Here is a 15,237-nt window from a genome sequence, read left to right on the forward strand (position 1 = left end):
TTGTCTATTTTCCAGTGTAAGTCCAAGGTATATATACTAATACAAAAGTTGTGTAGGTTGTCTATTCATATGGTTTTCCTTTATGGTAAGTTGGACAAAACTCTTATGTAATATATATATGAAAGATTTGATATGATATTGTATATCTTATTTTAATATATTTAATAATATCTTACAAAAAAGTGCAGTGTTCTGGGACTTGATGTGATCATTCAAATTTACTGTGCTAAGCAGTGGGGATACAAATACAAATAAAAACATATAGTCTTTACCCTTGAGGAGTTTACAGTCTAATGGAGGAAGACAATGCACAAAAGAAACTGGGGGAGAGAGTTTTGTGATATGGAGATAATACCAGACACAAGTTCCAAAGAAGTCCAAAAGCAATTTGCTTGGTGTAAAAAATGGAAAAAAAGCTGGACTGAGCACTTCCTTAAACAGAGACCCAGGAGTCCATGACCCCGCCATCCAGTATGAGGGGCTGGATATTCTGATGAGGTAGAAACACTAGCCAGACTCGGTCTCGTAGGATAATGAGATGATTCACAGTGTCACTTGCAAAAGGAACATCTAGAAGCCCACAACATCTCTCTCAGTAATTCCTCTTTTGATTTGGATTCTGTTGTGAATAGTGGTGGACATGTTTGGCAAGCACAGAATTTGAGAATCAATCCATTAACACTCTCAAAGCTGCGTCACCCTTAGGCACGTAGGACTGAGACCTGTTTTCTGATTCATGAGTGGGTCATGTCCAACAAGTTCATCACCATGTGCTGTGCCAGAATAGCCTTCTAATCAGGGAGGTGACTGCGTGCCGCACTGTAGTATCATAGCAAGTCATCTGTAAAATGGAAGTAATAATGCCAATATACCGACCTCAGAAGCGATAAGGTTCAAATGAGAAGTTTCTGAAGCATTACAGCAGTATATAAATGTCAGTTACTAAAAACAGATATAGGATGTTGAAGATACTCCTGTTCTCTGGTTTCCTTCAAGACTCAAATCTTTTTCCTTTCCACCAGCGCCCGTCGATCGGATGTCACCTTCAGTTTTACCCCCTGCATAACTTACATGTACATTGTTGTTTGCACAGTCTTCGTTAGTACAAACATTTTTGCTTGAATACAGATAGTTCTTTGTCTCAAAAACGTGCTCTCAATTCCTAGCTTACTGATATGGTTCTTTATATCATGGGTGCTCATATTAGCTATGGCATCTTTTGAGCTCAGAAATTCTCTAATCAGAGTCTGTTAGTATTTATTGTTATTATAGCATGGTATTTATTAAGCGTAGAAGAGTTTTAGCTGATCACCAGTTCCCAGAAGTTTAACCATAACACAGTGGGAAGGAATTTAAACCTTTCCCCAATAACAGCATCAGGGACAAGATGGCAATAACACAAAAATTATAATTTGCTCTTCTGCTCAGTTATAAGTTCAGCTGTTTCTTTATAATTCTGCTAAATGAATTCCTTGTTAAACAAAGGATAGTACTGTTCTTAGTACCACAGTTTCTATTAATTTTTATTGTTATTTATTTTTAGTTTTCAACATTCAGTTTTGTAAAATTTTGAATTTTAAATTTTCTCCCCTTTCTTCCCCTCCCCAAAATGGCATGCAATCTACTATTGGCCATACATGTACAATCATATTTCCATGTTAGTCATGGTGTAAAGAAGAATTACAACCAAAGGGAAAAACTCCAAGAAAGAAACACCCCCTCCCAAAAAAAGTATTATGCCTCAATCTGCATTCAGATTCCATAGTTCTTTCTCAGGATGTGCGTGAGTCTTTTGGAATTGTCTTAGATCATTGCATCACTGAGAAGAGCTAAGTCTATCGAAGTTGATCATCGCACAGTGTTGCTGTTACTGTGTACAATGTTTTCCAGGTTCTGCTCACTTCACTCGTCATCAGTTTCATGCAAGTCTTGCCAGGTTCTTCTGAAGTCCATCTGCTCATCATTTGTTATAGAACAAAAGTATTCCTTTACATTCATATAGCACAACTTGTGCAGTGTTAATTTTTTAAAGTGTCCTTGTCCTATAAATCCTTGATCCATATGCATGGAGAAACACCAAAGATAGATGTTAATATTCAGTTTTAATAATATTACTTCTTAGAGTAAAATATGTCCTGAGTTCATCACCATGAAAATGTTCATTTGATAAACACATCGGAGTATGACAAATAATATTTAATATTTGTATAAGAACTGAAATTCATTTTACAATGACATTTTATTATGTCTATAAAAATCGGTATTTAAAATTTGTTTCACTTTTTAATGATTTGTAGAAAAGAAATTTGTATACAGTAAATAGTTATCTTTCAAAATTGAAATAACTAGATAGGTTATTAGTAAACTTCAAATAAGATAATATCTGTAAAATGCCTAGCAGAGTACCTGGCACATAAGGGGTACTCAGTAAATACTTGTTCTACCCCCAGGAACACACATGCTCCCTCACCCCCATCCCCACCCCACTTTACTTATTTTTTGGAGACTTAGAGAGCTCCTAAATAACAAATCAGGATGGAATAAGAAAGAAATTAATTGTATCATCCCTTGCAAGTTTTTGATCACCTGGCTTTAACTTGCAAATGGGGTAGATAAGTACAAAGTAAAACAGAAATGAGTTCTCTCTGCCTTGACATTGTCATATATAATTGTCTTCCCTTCCCAAAGATAGTGCCGTAGGTCTGAACTGTCTATTAGTTAGCAGCAAAGTTATCAATATTGGAACATTTGAGCATTTCCCAATAGTCACACACTGTTGTAATAAAAACCAAACATTTCTATATACAACTTTGGAAACAGTGTTACAAGGCAATATATGTGGAAATCTTACTGATTTCCATAGGCTCAAGTTTCCACGGTGATTTTGTACCCCTTCGTCTTTGCCTTATACTATATAAACAGAAAGATATGTAAGTTTTAGAGGTATTGTTATAACTTCAAACTATTTAGTGAGCCCTTGACTGTCTCTTTAATAACATTATCAAAAATATACAAATGTGAGTAATATTTTCAAAAGGAATCATAATACTCATTCACTTCACATTCATTCTGCCTTTTACCATCTGCTGCAGGGTCTGATAGACCACAAAATTTTTGACAGATCTTTATACTTATTTATTTTATATTCCACTATTTTCCTTAAGAGAAGCCTTCTACTTTTTCTACTTACCTACTTCTTTGAATATGGCTCAAGCTTAGAAGAAACTTAAGAAGACTGAAATATATTTCTGGTAGTTCTTTTTTAACTGAACACAAATTTTATTGAACTTCAGAGTGTAGTGCCAAATTCATATTCTTGCTTAGTTTTCTGATGGGCAGTTTGACAAATTGAAATATCTCAAAATAATGTGGTTAAAATTATGTATTTCAAATGTCCCCCAAAATATTCTAAAATACCATATTATTCCTCAGTACATTATGTCAAGGACCAGTGTTCATATAACTTGACATTTTCTCTTCCTGCTTATAAAAATGTGTTTCATGTACTGATGATATTTCATTTCAAAGTTTCTTTCATGAACTTTTGATATCACAGTCAGTCATGTAATTTTGAATCCTTTTCTCTATCTTTTCCATTCTTCTTTTAGGACCTGAACAAATGACAGGCTTAATTAGGTTTCCTAGCTGAACTTCAATAGTTTTCTGTGCCATTCAACTCTCTTTAAAAGATAGTCATCTCAAAACGACATGTAAAATTAATCAGTTATAAAATTTGCCATTTTAGAACAAATTTCCATTTAACAGAAATTGGGAAATGGAATGTTCTCGTTTGATAAGGAAAAGTAGTTTGTTTATTCCCTTCCTGTCTTTCCCCTAACTGCCTTCCATTCTCCCTCTAATTCCCATCCTGTCACCTTTACCTGCTCCCCATCCTGTCTCTTTTACCTACCTGCTCCCTCTTTCTCCAAATGAATATGCATGCATTCACATATAGATAATGTGCAAGAATTTGAACACAATTAATATTAATGCTATATTGAAGATAATTTAATCTTTAATTCAGAAGGCAGTTAAGGATTTTATGGTCACCAGTGATAGAAGATAAATTAAATTTGATTGACTGAGCAAACACTAGAATTTTCAGAAAGTTGCTTCTCTAGCTTCCCCAAATTCCCATTTGCTTAAAATACAAAATGTGCTTAAAATTGTTTAGGTGTTGAGCATTTCAGTCATTTTGATCGTGGATAAAAGATTGTATTCAGCTCATGTCCTAGATGTTGTTTTCCATAGTCTATATTTCATTTATATTTTAAAGATGTTAAAAGTAGAAATCATCAATAGAAATGATAAAGTACTTTTTATCACTTCCTGTGTGTGTACAGGTGTGAGAATTGTGTTGGTGTTGTTAATAAATTGTTCACTTTGTGTTTCCTCTGTTTAAAGTGGCTTATCAGTATGTTTCCTAGAAGTAAGCTCTGTTAAGATTTAAAATGGGAGAGTAGTTTGTCAACTAATCAGTGGTGGGGTGCCTTATTATGTGAAAGGAGTATAGGGGTGGGGTTGGGGGGTGTTTGTATTCATGGTTTTCCAACATATATCCATCTCCTTTTCACATATGTGTGGATATACATACATATTAATATGTAAATGCTTGTGATAATAAAATATGGCAGCATACACGAACGGTAATAGCTTCTGGTTTCCATAGTAATTTTTTTTTTTCAGATTCTGACACTTTACGCCACCTGGTGTTCTCAGTCTAAAAACATTTATCAGTTTAAAGTGAGAGAATAAATGTGCATACATGCAGACCTACCATCTATATAGCAGACTGAATTTTAAATTGTTTTTTAAACTTTCATCAGTTTTTCTTTTTTAAAAAAGCATCCTACTTTTTTATGAAGTTAGGTGCTACTATGATAGTATTATTTAGCATTCTTAAATAATTCCTATTGTTTCATTACTGCTATTTCAACAACATTATTTTCAAGTCAAGAATAAAATAATGTAGGGCTTATCCACATGTGCAATTTTGTACTGTCTTCTGTGCATTTATGCTTTGATACAAACCAGCTCCAATTCCCTGGGAATGTCTTTGTCAGATACTTGGCATTTATTCAGGCAGAAGTCCTGAAAATCATTCAAGAATTGCTATGTAATTGATTGAAGAATGAAAATACATGTGAGAGAACATACAAAAAAAAATACAGGGTCACATTCTAGTTCTGTCAGCCTGACAGAAATTGAAATCCAGCCAGCACCCCAGAAACTACACAAAAATTGTAATCTTCATTGAAATTTCATACTGTGGGATTCAGGACTGTTGCTATCAGTGCTATAACTTATTAAATGTTAAATAAGTAGGCAGGGAACCCTCAAAAAATGACATAAGGAATTTAACAAAGCATCCTGCAGCATAGTAGACAGAAGTTTAGAATTGAGTTCCCCAGGACAAACTCAAGATTTAGAATGCATATGGCCTGTTATCAACCTAGTAGATTGAAGATTCGGCTTTCTACCTGCAGTACATTGACTTGATAGAATATCGTTGCCAGTTACTTTGCTAAAAAGTAGCAGAACATTTTGTAATGAAAATGCATTCAGAGAATCATGTGGATATTTATATGAATTGATGCAGAGTTAAGTAAATAAAACCAGGAAGAATCACTACAACAGCACAACATTTGTGATAATAGGGGGAAAAAACGAAATTGAATCTTTGCTGTTAGATTCAAAGAATCCAAAAAATTGTGGTTTTTGTCAAGGATTGCAGCATAATCAGTCAGGGAATACAATCCAATCCTAACATTCAACTGTAGCAAGTTAACAAAATTAATTTGCTACTAAAATACGGTATAAATGATTTTTGGATTAGTCATGCCTCCGTACCTCCTCCATTAATGTAGTTAATTGAGAGATCACTTCAGCATTCACCTTAATGAGATATTTGCTCTATTGACAGAAGCATTCAACTTTTTTTTAATTAAGGATTATGGTTTCTCTTGACAGGCAGTCTAATCAAATTTTTTTGCCCCATTCTCTTTTTGTTAAAATTTGTCATATTTTACCACTGCTATAGTTGTAGTTAAGGCCTGTAAATTCATCTTATCAAAAACCATATTATTATTTCACTGTTATATTGTACAGACAACTGCCATTCTCAAGAAACTTACAATTTTGAGAAGACAAAATTATTAGTTGACATAGAAACCCATAAGAACAAAGTAATGGAGCACTCCTTAAGGGAAAAGATGCTGTTTTCTTGAATTATCATCCAGAATTTATGCCCATTTATTAGGATTTAGGGAAAGGTCACTGAACTGAAAATGTCACTTGTCAGACAAAAAGGGATAGGGATAGCCCTGTTCAAAGTTCAGAGTTAGGAGAGGGAAATATTATGTGGGGAAAGATTTGCATTTTGACCTGGCTTTTTGGCTGAATAATGAAAGTAATTGTCTGCAGTATTTCCACCTTTATGACTTTTTCCCCAACTAGATTGTAAGCAGGAAAGGTGAGAATAATTGATACGAATCATTGAGGACCCTGTGATTTGCAATGGAATATAAACAGAGAGTTATTTTAGGGCCTTATATAGGGAGCTAGAAAATTATTTTAGCACCAACATAGGGCAAATTAAATGAAAGAAAAGTTTATTGTTGAAATTATCAAGGAACTTATATTAAAAGAAAAAGAGGAATTAGATGAAATTTTTGATAATAGTGGAGAAAACAGTATGGATTTACATTATAAGGATTTTTAAATGCTAGGATTTTCAGTTGCTTGCATTTGTGATTCCAGATCAATGAGCAAGTATGAATTAAATCTGGCCTCTAGGTAGCACAGTGGATACAATACTGAGCCTGGTGTCAGGACATCTCAGCTTCCCAAGTTCAACTCTAGCCTCAGAACACTTACTGTGTGTCCCTGGGCAAGTCACATGACCATTTGCCTCAATTTCCTCATTTTTTAAAGGAACTAGAAAAGGAAAAGGTGGGCCACTCCAATATCTCTGCCAAGAAAACCCCAAATGGGGTCACTAAGAATTGAATATGATTGAACAACAAATTGATTAAATACTTGCTGTGTACCTGGCTAAACTGTGCTATCCTCTGAGTATACAAACATGAAACAGCCCTCATTTCAAAGACATTTTATCAGGAGAGACACATATACACATGAATGTTGATTTTTCTTTATGTATTTATTTTGTCTCTCCTGATGAAGTTAGGGGCTATTTGATGATTGACAAACAGACAAATATGTACATATACATACACAGAGAGAATCTCTAAAATGACGTTTGGAGGGGGGACAGGGGAAACGGGACCAGGTAGTACCTAACAGCAAAATGTTATTTAAGCTGAGTTTTGAATGAAATTAGGGCTCTCAAGACAAGGAGATGAGGAAAGAATGTTCCAGGCAAAGGGGACAGCATGTGCAAAGCTCTGTAGACTGGAAATGAGATGTTTTGTGTCAGAATCATCAGTAAGAATCAATTTGGCTAAAGTATAGAATGCATAAAGAGGATTAATGTATTATAAGTCAGGAAAGATAGGCTGGAACTAAGCTGCAAAGGCTTTTAAATGCCAGGGAAGTTTGTATTTGACCTTAGAGGTAATAGTGAACCATTTTAGTTTATTAAGCAGGAGAGGGACATGGACTGGACTTTGCTTTAGAAAGATCTCTTTGTTGTCTTTTTAGAAGACAGAAGAAACAAACCAGGGAAGCCAGTTTGTAGACTATTATGGTAATCTGGAGTGGTGAGTGGTTTGTGAGAGGGGTAAAGGTATAAACTAAGGTAGTGCTGGGAGTGGATATAAGAAACAATTATTGAAATAGAATTCATAAGACATGGTGGCAAATGACTGGGTGAGGGAGGAGGAGGGATAAATCTGGGATAAACCTGATTTTGCTAGCCTGAGTGACTAGAAGGGTGGTGGTGCCCTTAACAGAAATGGGAAAGCTTGAAAGAAGGGTTGATTTTAGGAAAAAGATGATGATTTCTACTTTGGACAAGTTGAATCTAGGATGCCTATGGGACTTCTGATGTGAAATGTCCAATATTTTGTGGTTTGGAACTGGAAATCAAGAAAGACTCTAGAGCTAGATGTTTAGACAGTTATATGTTTTGGGATGATAAATGACCCATATGTGCTGATGAGATCATCAAAAAAGAATGTAAAGCAGGAAGAGGAACTTCGACAAATATTTGGGGTATACCCACAGTTAGAGAAATATGGATGGTCATCCCACAAAGGTGATTCAGAAGGAGGAGGCAAGCAGGTAAAAAAAAACATTAAGAGCAGTGGTATAGATCAGAGAGGAAAGAATATCCAAAAGATCAAGAATTGGGGAATAGAGGAAATTGTGTTATTGTTTATTTGGAGAATTGGGTTGTGCCGCTAAATTTAAGGTTGTGGCCAGTTAAAAATTTACAATAGACATTGACATTTTTGAATCGAGAAGGTAATAGTAAAGTTATACTTGTATTCATATGATAGAATAGACTAATAGAATTAGAATATAACTAGATAAGGAAATGCATTTAACAGTATTTGCAACTTTTGAGTACTAGGTACAGAGTTCTTTAGTGTTAACATGATCCTTACTGCCCTCTCCACAGTTACCAGTGATTTCCTAATTACAAAATCTCATGGTCCTTTCTCAATCCTAACCCTTCCTAGTCTATTTTACACATTTCACACTGCTGACTACTCTATCCTCCTGAATACCCTCTCTTCTGGGTTTTCATCACACTTTTCTGTCCTGATTTACCTCTCTGTCTGACTCATCTTTTCAGACTATTTTGCTGACTTTTCATTCCCATTGTATTCCCAACTGTGGATGTTCCTGAAGATTTTCTCCTAGGCGCTGTTCTTATGTCCCTCTATACTTTCTTTTTTCTTTTTTTTTTTTTGAGTCAACTCATCAGCTTCTATTGGTTTAACTGTCATCTGTATGCAGATGATTCTCAGATTTATATATCCAACCCTAGATTCTTTTCCGAGTTTCAGTTCTTACAAGTCATGTCATACTCTGTGTCTCAGAGATCTTCAAGGTCAGTATGTCCAAAACAATTCATTATGTTTCCAAGTACCATAATTAGATCTTTCTGGCTGATATTCCATATCGTAAGACAGGCAGCACAAAGGCATAGAGACAGGAGATGGATTGTCATGTGAGGAAAAGAGAAAAGGCCAAGTTATCTGGACCACAGACCTGCAGGGGGCAAAGAGATATGACCCTGAAGAGATTAGTTAAGTCCACTTGGTGACGAGCTTCAAAAGCCAAACTGAGGAGTTTATATTTTATTGTAAAAGCAACAGGAAGCCATTGGAGGTTATTGAATAGGGAACTGACTTGATTAGATCTCTTTGACTTTAGGAAAATCATTTTGACACATGCATGCAGGATGGATTAGAGTGGTGGTAAGAAACTTAAGTCAGGGAAACCAATTAGGAAACTTAAAAATATCTATACTAGAGGTGATGGTGGCTTGAACCAAGGTAATAATTATATGAGTAGAGAGAAAAGTCAGATATGAGAGACGCAGAGATAGAAATTTTAAGCTTTGGCCACTACTGGTGAAGAATAGTAAGAATCCAGAATAACAAAAAGAAGATTTGAAAGATGTGCAGAATCTTTAATTGAAATAAGAAAACTTGCTATGATCAACCACAATTCCAAAGACCCTATGGGAAAAAAAATTACTCATTTCATGACAGAGATGATGGACTAATGATGAATGAGAAACACATTTTTGCACGTGGTCAGCATCAGGATTTAATTTGCTTAATTATGCTTATATGTTGCAAGGGTTTTAATCTGTATCTTTTTTCAGTAATTGAGAAAGGTGGGAGGGAGAAAAAAATTAATGCTTGATAATCGGGGAAAAATTTTTTTTAGATAATGCAATCTCAGAAATATGGGTTGTTTCATTCTTAACACTTGTGTTGCCAGGGCTGACTCTTAACTTTATTATTGCTTAATAAATGCATATTGATTAACTTTTAAGTATACATGTGAGTGGGTATAACAGAGCATAAAAAGCCAAGTCCTTGACTTAAAGGAGATTATCCTCTATCACAGTATTATGAGCTCATATAACTTTCCTTTAAAGTTGACGGACATAAAGGATCATTTTTTTTTAAAGATTCATTATAAGTGGCCATTAGTTACACTAATTGTTGTAACTTTCCTGAAAAAGTTGGGCTTCAAGGCTGTGTGTGTGTCTGTATGCATCTGTGTGTGTATTCGTCCTTCATTGCCAAAGAAGACCATGCCATCAGAGAAATGACGTGACTTGCACTTGACTTTGTTTTGAGTGAGGGAGGGCTGTGCAGGTCACCAGCCTCACTTCTCCTCCAGAGCCATCTGAATCCAGTGACCAGATATTCATCAGGATGACTGGAGATGAGCCAGGATGAGGCAATGGGGGTTGTGACTTGCCCAAGGTCACACAGCTAGTGAGTGTCAAGTGTCTGAGGTGAGATCTGAACTCAGGTCCTCCTGACTCCTGCACTGGTGCTCTACCCACTGTACCACCTAGCTGCCCCTGGGCTTTGAGGTAATTTTTCAGTAAAGGAACAGAGTTGCTTAGTAGATGGTGAGGGATTTTTACATGATAAGCTAATTTTTGGCAATTGGTCTGGAAATGCATGAAATTTGACAATTTTATTGCAGAATATTCTAGAACTCGTATAACTACAACTGACTTTAGTTAAGTACTTATAGATAAGGTTAAGCAAATTATATGTATCGAGCTAAATGATATTATATTAATAATTTTGTATTAATAATATTGTATTAATGTAGAGATTAGAGTATGCCATTGGTAAATAACTTAAACATTTCAATATATTATGTAACATCATTATATTTAACTGACTGAACTTGCCTATTACAGATGTGCCAAATACTGCAGTAAGCAAACCTCGAACTTCTGATACTGTCCATCCCAACACCTATCTCATAAGGACAGAAGCAGAACAAGGGACTCTATATTCACCAGAGCAAACTTCTCTCCATGAAAGTGAGGGTCTGTTGTATATCTTCTAAATATTCTTGGAGAGGGAGAGAAATAATCCTAATTGAATTTCCTTTTAAAATTTGCACATCAAAAATATGTAATGAAGATTTTTCTGTACTGGTTTAAATCCTACAGGATCACTAGGTAACTCAAGAAGTTCAACACAAATGAATTCTTATTCTGACAGTGGATACCAGGAACCAGGTAGTTTCCACAACAACCAGAACTTGGTCAAAGCAGATAATAGACAACAGCATTCATTCTTAGGCTCAAGTAATAACCATCTGGTGAGAAATTCAAGAGCTGAAGGACAAACTTTAGTTCAGGTAAACATAATCTATCAAGATAATTTTAAAAATGACTATATTTGATGACATTCTGTGGTCAATTATGAAAAAAGGTTTAGCAAATATTACGTAAGTTATCCTTGATTATGTAGAATTTTGTAGTCATATAACTGACTTGTACTCTTTAAATTTCTTCTTAAATGATTGTTTCATGTTTTACAGTTCAATATAATAAGGACCATGAAGGGAAAGAAATAAAATTTAAATTACAAATGTAGAGAGTAATGGTATTCTCATAAAAATGAGAAAGGTCTTTGGTCCAGGATAAGTTAGAGGATGTCCAGAAATCCTGCAAGTGGCAAAATACAAAGAAAAATGAGCTATGAGATTATATCTATAAATCCCTATAGGCATACTTCTAAGGTACCCAATGTAATATGAGAGTACCCACCATTGTAGAATTGTATTTGCCTTATAGAAAGTGAGATACTAAAACATTTCTAGTATAAAATAAAGGAATACCAATATATGTAGTAAAGTTATGTTACAGTCCAATGAATGCATCTTTTGTAGCAAAAAAAAAAAAATATTGGCCATGTTGGGCTGTAACTACACCATTAAAATAATTGGTGAGAAGTACCTTGTCAATTTTCCATTTTCTACTTGGCACCAAATGAAAACTATAATAGATTTCAAAATATGATACTCCATTACTATCCAGTTCTTGGGCCTTGACAAATCCCAAATGAATTACAGGACTTTTTTTTGTTTTGTTTGCAAGAGTTAGTGTCTGAAGTATCTCTACTTTCTATACTATTGATTGTAAAAATTATCATGTATTTTTCTCCAAAATGATAGCAAAGATGTTCACTAAAGTTAAATGATCATTTTCCTATATAACGCACTTTGTAACTACAGATGTAAAGGATTGCCTTTATCAGAGACGACTTCATAATCATAACCCCACTTTAAAAATGAGGGGTACATTTTGGTTCCAAGATGGAAGATTGTGAATCTGGATTTGGATGGTTTAGTCTGGTAACCTACTAAACAGAGATTGTCCTATTGTCAGCAGTTCTCAGTTTCTTTTTATGTGTTACCCCAAGTCCTTTTCCTCACACCTGACTTCTACTCAAAACTTCTTCCACTGAGTTCAACACAGTATACACAACTGATGGTCCCAAAACCCAATTATGTTATGTTAGATAAATTTATAATAGGATTAACAGTAAAAGTGAATTTTTTTTCATGTTTTGTGCCTCTATTTTTATCAAGCTTGGCTAGGAACATAACAGCCTAAACATTCCTAACAGCAGCAACAGCAAACAATTGTTAAGGACCTGCTGTGTGAAAATTCCTGTGCTAATGGCCAGGGGAGATAAGTGTTTCAAAGTAAGCTATGGTCCTGACTCTTGCGCAGCTTATATTTTTTGTTTACTTCCAGTTTGCTTCTTTTTGTAACTGTCATCTCAGGGGCACTAAGGAAAATGGATGAAATCATTAAGTAGACATTTAAATGAAAAACATATTTGGGATAGGGACATCAAGCAGCAGGACTGTGCATTAGGATTTAATTAAAAGATTATGAGTAAAAGTATGATTGAGATCAGTCTGAAGACTCAGACTTTAGGAATCTAATTTTCTTCTGGAATAACTAAATCACAAGTGTGAATTCTTATATTTACCATGAGATACTCTCATAGAATGTTTTTGTTTTACCTTAATGTTTACCTTATTCAGATTTTTAATTTTGGATTATTTTGATGCACCTACATTAGGAAGGAAAGAATGAATATCCTCACACAAGTTATTTATTAATGCTTCAGAAAAAAATAGCTTCTCTGTTGATAAAAATACTCAAAGACAAAGAGAGACAAAAAAAATAAAGACAACAGAAAGAAATATGAGAGGTCATTATATTCAAGTATGTTGATTGATTCTAGTGTTTTTTGGAAGGAAACTGGGCAAAGATTAAACAAAAAAGAATATAATGGTAAAGAAAAATGCTATGGGTATAATTTGATTTCTAACACTAGATCATAGGGAAGAAAAGTTCACGTTATGAAATGAATATTTGCTAGCTTTTATTTTGTAGTATATTAATGTTTTTATCAAACTTTAACATCAAAAACTGGTAAAATAACCCTATTTTCCCTCTTGTCAGCCTCCTGTAAATATTCCCAGTCGAACCATGAGAAGAGTTAGCTCTGTTCCGTCTAGAGCGCAGTCTCCTTCTTATGTTATCAGCACGGGCATTTCTCCTTCGAGGGGGTCACTGAGAACTTCTTTGGCTGGTGGGTATGGCTCTCCATCAGTGACTGACTCCCGACCGCTGAATTCCAATGTGTATTCATCTACTACCTTGCCTGCCCCCCGAGCAGCATCTCCATATGCCACACAAAGACCTGCTTCTCCCACTGCTGTACGGCGGGTTGGTTCAGTCACATCAAGGCAAACAGCTAACCCCAATGGGACAGCTTCTCAATATCAAACAGCAGTCAGAGTGGGGTCACCTTTAACTCTGACTGATGCCCAGGCTAGGGTTGCTTCTCCATCCCATGCCCAGGTGGGCTCATCTTCCCCAAAACGCTCTGGAATGACTGCAGTTCCACAGCATCTGGGATCATCACTGCAAAGAACTATTCATGATATTGAACAATTTGGACAGCAACAATATGACGTGTATGAGAGGATGGTTCCACCTCGTCCAGACAGTCTCACAGGTTAGTAAAAAAGGTAAAACTGTAGCTTAAAGCCTAGTGAATAATCTACTGTAATAAACTGTTGCTTAGAATGACAATAATATAATAATTCATATTTTCATTTCAACTTTTATAGTAATTTCTGATACATAAAATTTTGTAATAGATTTAATATCAGTGTCAATCTTCACTTGTAATGAATTCTTAATTTTTCCCCAAAAAACAGTTAATCAACACTACATTGCATTTTTATGCATATATTTTAGGCATATCTTGCATTTTTAAAGAACATCATTGGCTCCAAACTGCTTATAATTTTTAAAATGTAGAATTTATTACCAACTAAAGGTTTATACATACATATGTTTATGTCTGTGTATATACACGTACACACAATTTTTTTTTAAATGAGAGTAGATCATTTCAGTTTGTCAAATTTGAAAATTTAGACAACAGTGAGGAGTCCTTATATCAAGCTGTTTTGATTATAGAAACGTCATCCATGAAGGACTGCCATATAAGTTACTTTTGGTGAATTTCATCTGTCACTTTGGTTTCATTTGCTGAAATTATAATTTTTGCATCGGAAATCTCTAGGACAGCTTCCTGTCCCTGCTCTTGTAAATGAGGTGGAACTGTAAGAGCAAAGGAAATCATAACCCTTTTCATGAAGTCGTGGAGATTTTAAAAGCATGTACCTTACTTATGTTCATAAACAGGCATTTGTTGAGCGCTTAAATATGTGCAAAGCAATATGTTAGATAATGAGGATACAAGGAACTTTAAGACATAATCCCTGGCTCTTATGTGCTGAAGTACAAAATAAATTTGAGTGAGAAGTTACTCTGAAATGGAGAAGTCAGGTAAAGCTTCATGGAAAAGGTGGGACTTGATGGGGAAGAAGTATTATGTAAGCTAAAATGATTTAGGAAAAATATTCTACACAAGAAAAAGATAGATAGGAGCAAAAATGGGAATATATACAGTGAGCCAGTCAGTCAGCAAGCATTTATTAAATATTTACTATTGGCCATATGTGATGCTAAGCACTGAGAATACAAACATAAGTGAAAAGAAAGATAATTCCTACCCCCTAGTAATTTAATTTCTTAAAAAGAGCTAAAAAGTATGGGGTAAAGAAGGGAAAGGTGTCCTTTCAGGGGTATAGTGACAAAATCCAGGGTGTCAGAAGTAGAGTTGGAATGGAAAACCTGTATTGGCCAACCTAGGCCCCTCCAAAAAATGGTGACCTTTGAAG

The 15,237-nt window shown here is 35.0% G+C and overlaps 1 protein-coding gene across 13 annotated transcripts in view; it reads left to right on the top strand.

The window, feature by feature from the left end:
• Nucleotides 1-15,237, top strand: part of PKP4 (plakophilin 4) — a 256,480-nt gene that overhangs the window by 185,623 nt on the left and 55,620 nt on the right. For 9 of the 13 annotated variants that reach the window (XM_072612041.1, XM_072612044.1, XM_072612045.1 and 6 more), the window contains 3 exons: nucleotides 10,868-10,999; nucleotides 11,126-11,316; nucleotides 13,442-14,000. In XM_072612041.1, the coding sequence (XP_072468142.1) occupies nucleotides 10,868-10,999; nucleotides 11,126-11,316; nucleotides 13,442-14,000 (882 nt within the window). Of the gene's footprint in view, nucleotides 1-8,474; nucleotides 10,529-10,867; nucleotides 11,000-11,125; nucleotides 11,317-13,441; nucleotides 14,001-15,237 lie in introns of those variants that run through there. The other 4 variants (XM_072612043.1, XM_072612046.1, XM_072612052.1 and 1 more) reach the window with 3 other exon arrangements.

The sequence above is a fragment of the Notamacropus eugenii genome, chromosome 5, assembly GCF_028372415.1.
Source record: "Notamacropus eugenii isolate mMacEug1 chromosome 5, mMacEug1.pri_v2, whole genome shotgun sequence".
Taxonomy (NCBI): Eukaryota; Metazoa; Chordata; class Mammalia; order Diprotodontia; family Macropodidae; genus Notamacropus; species Notamacropus eugenii.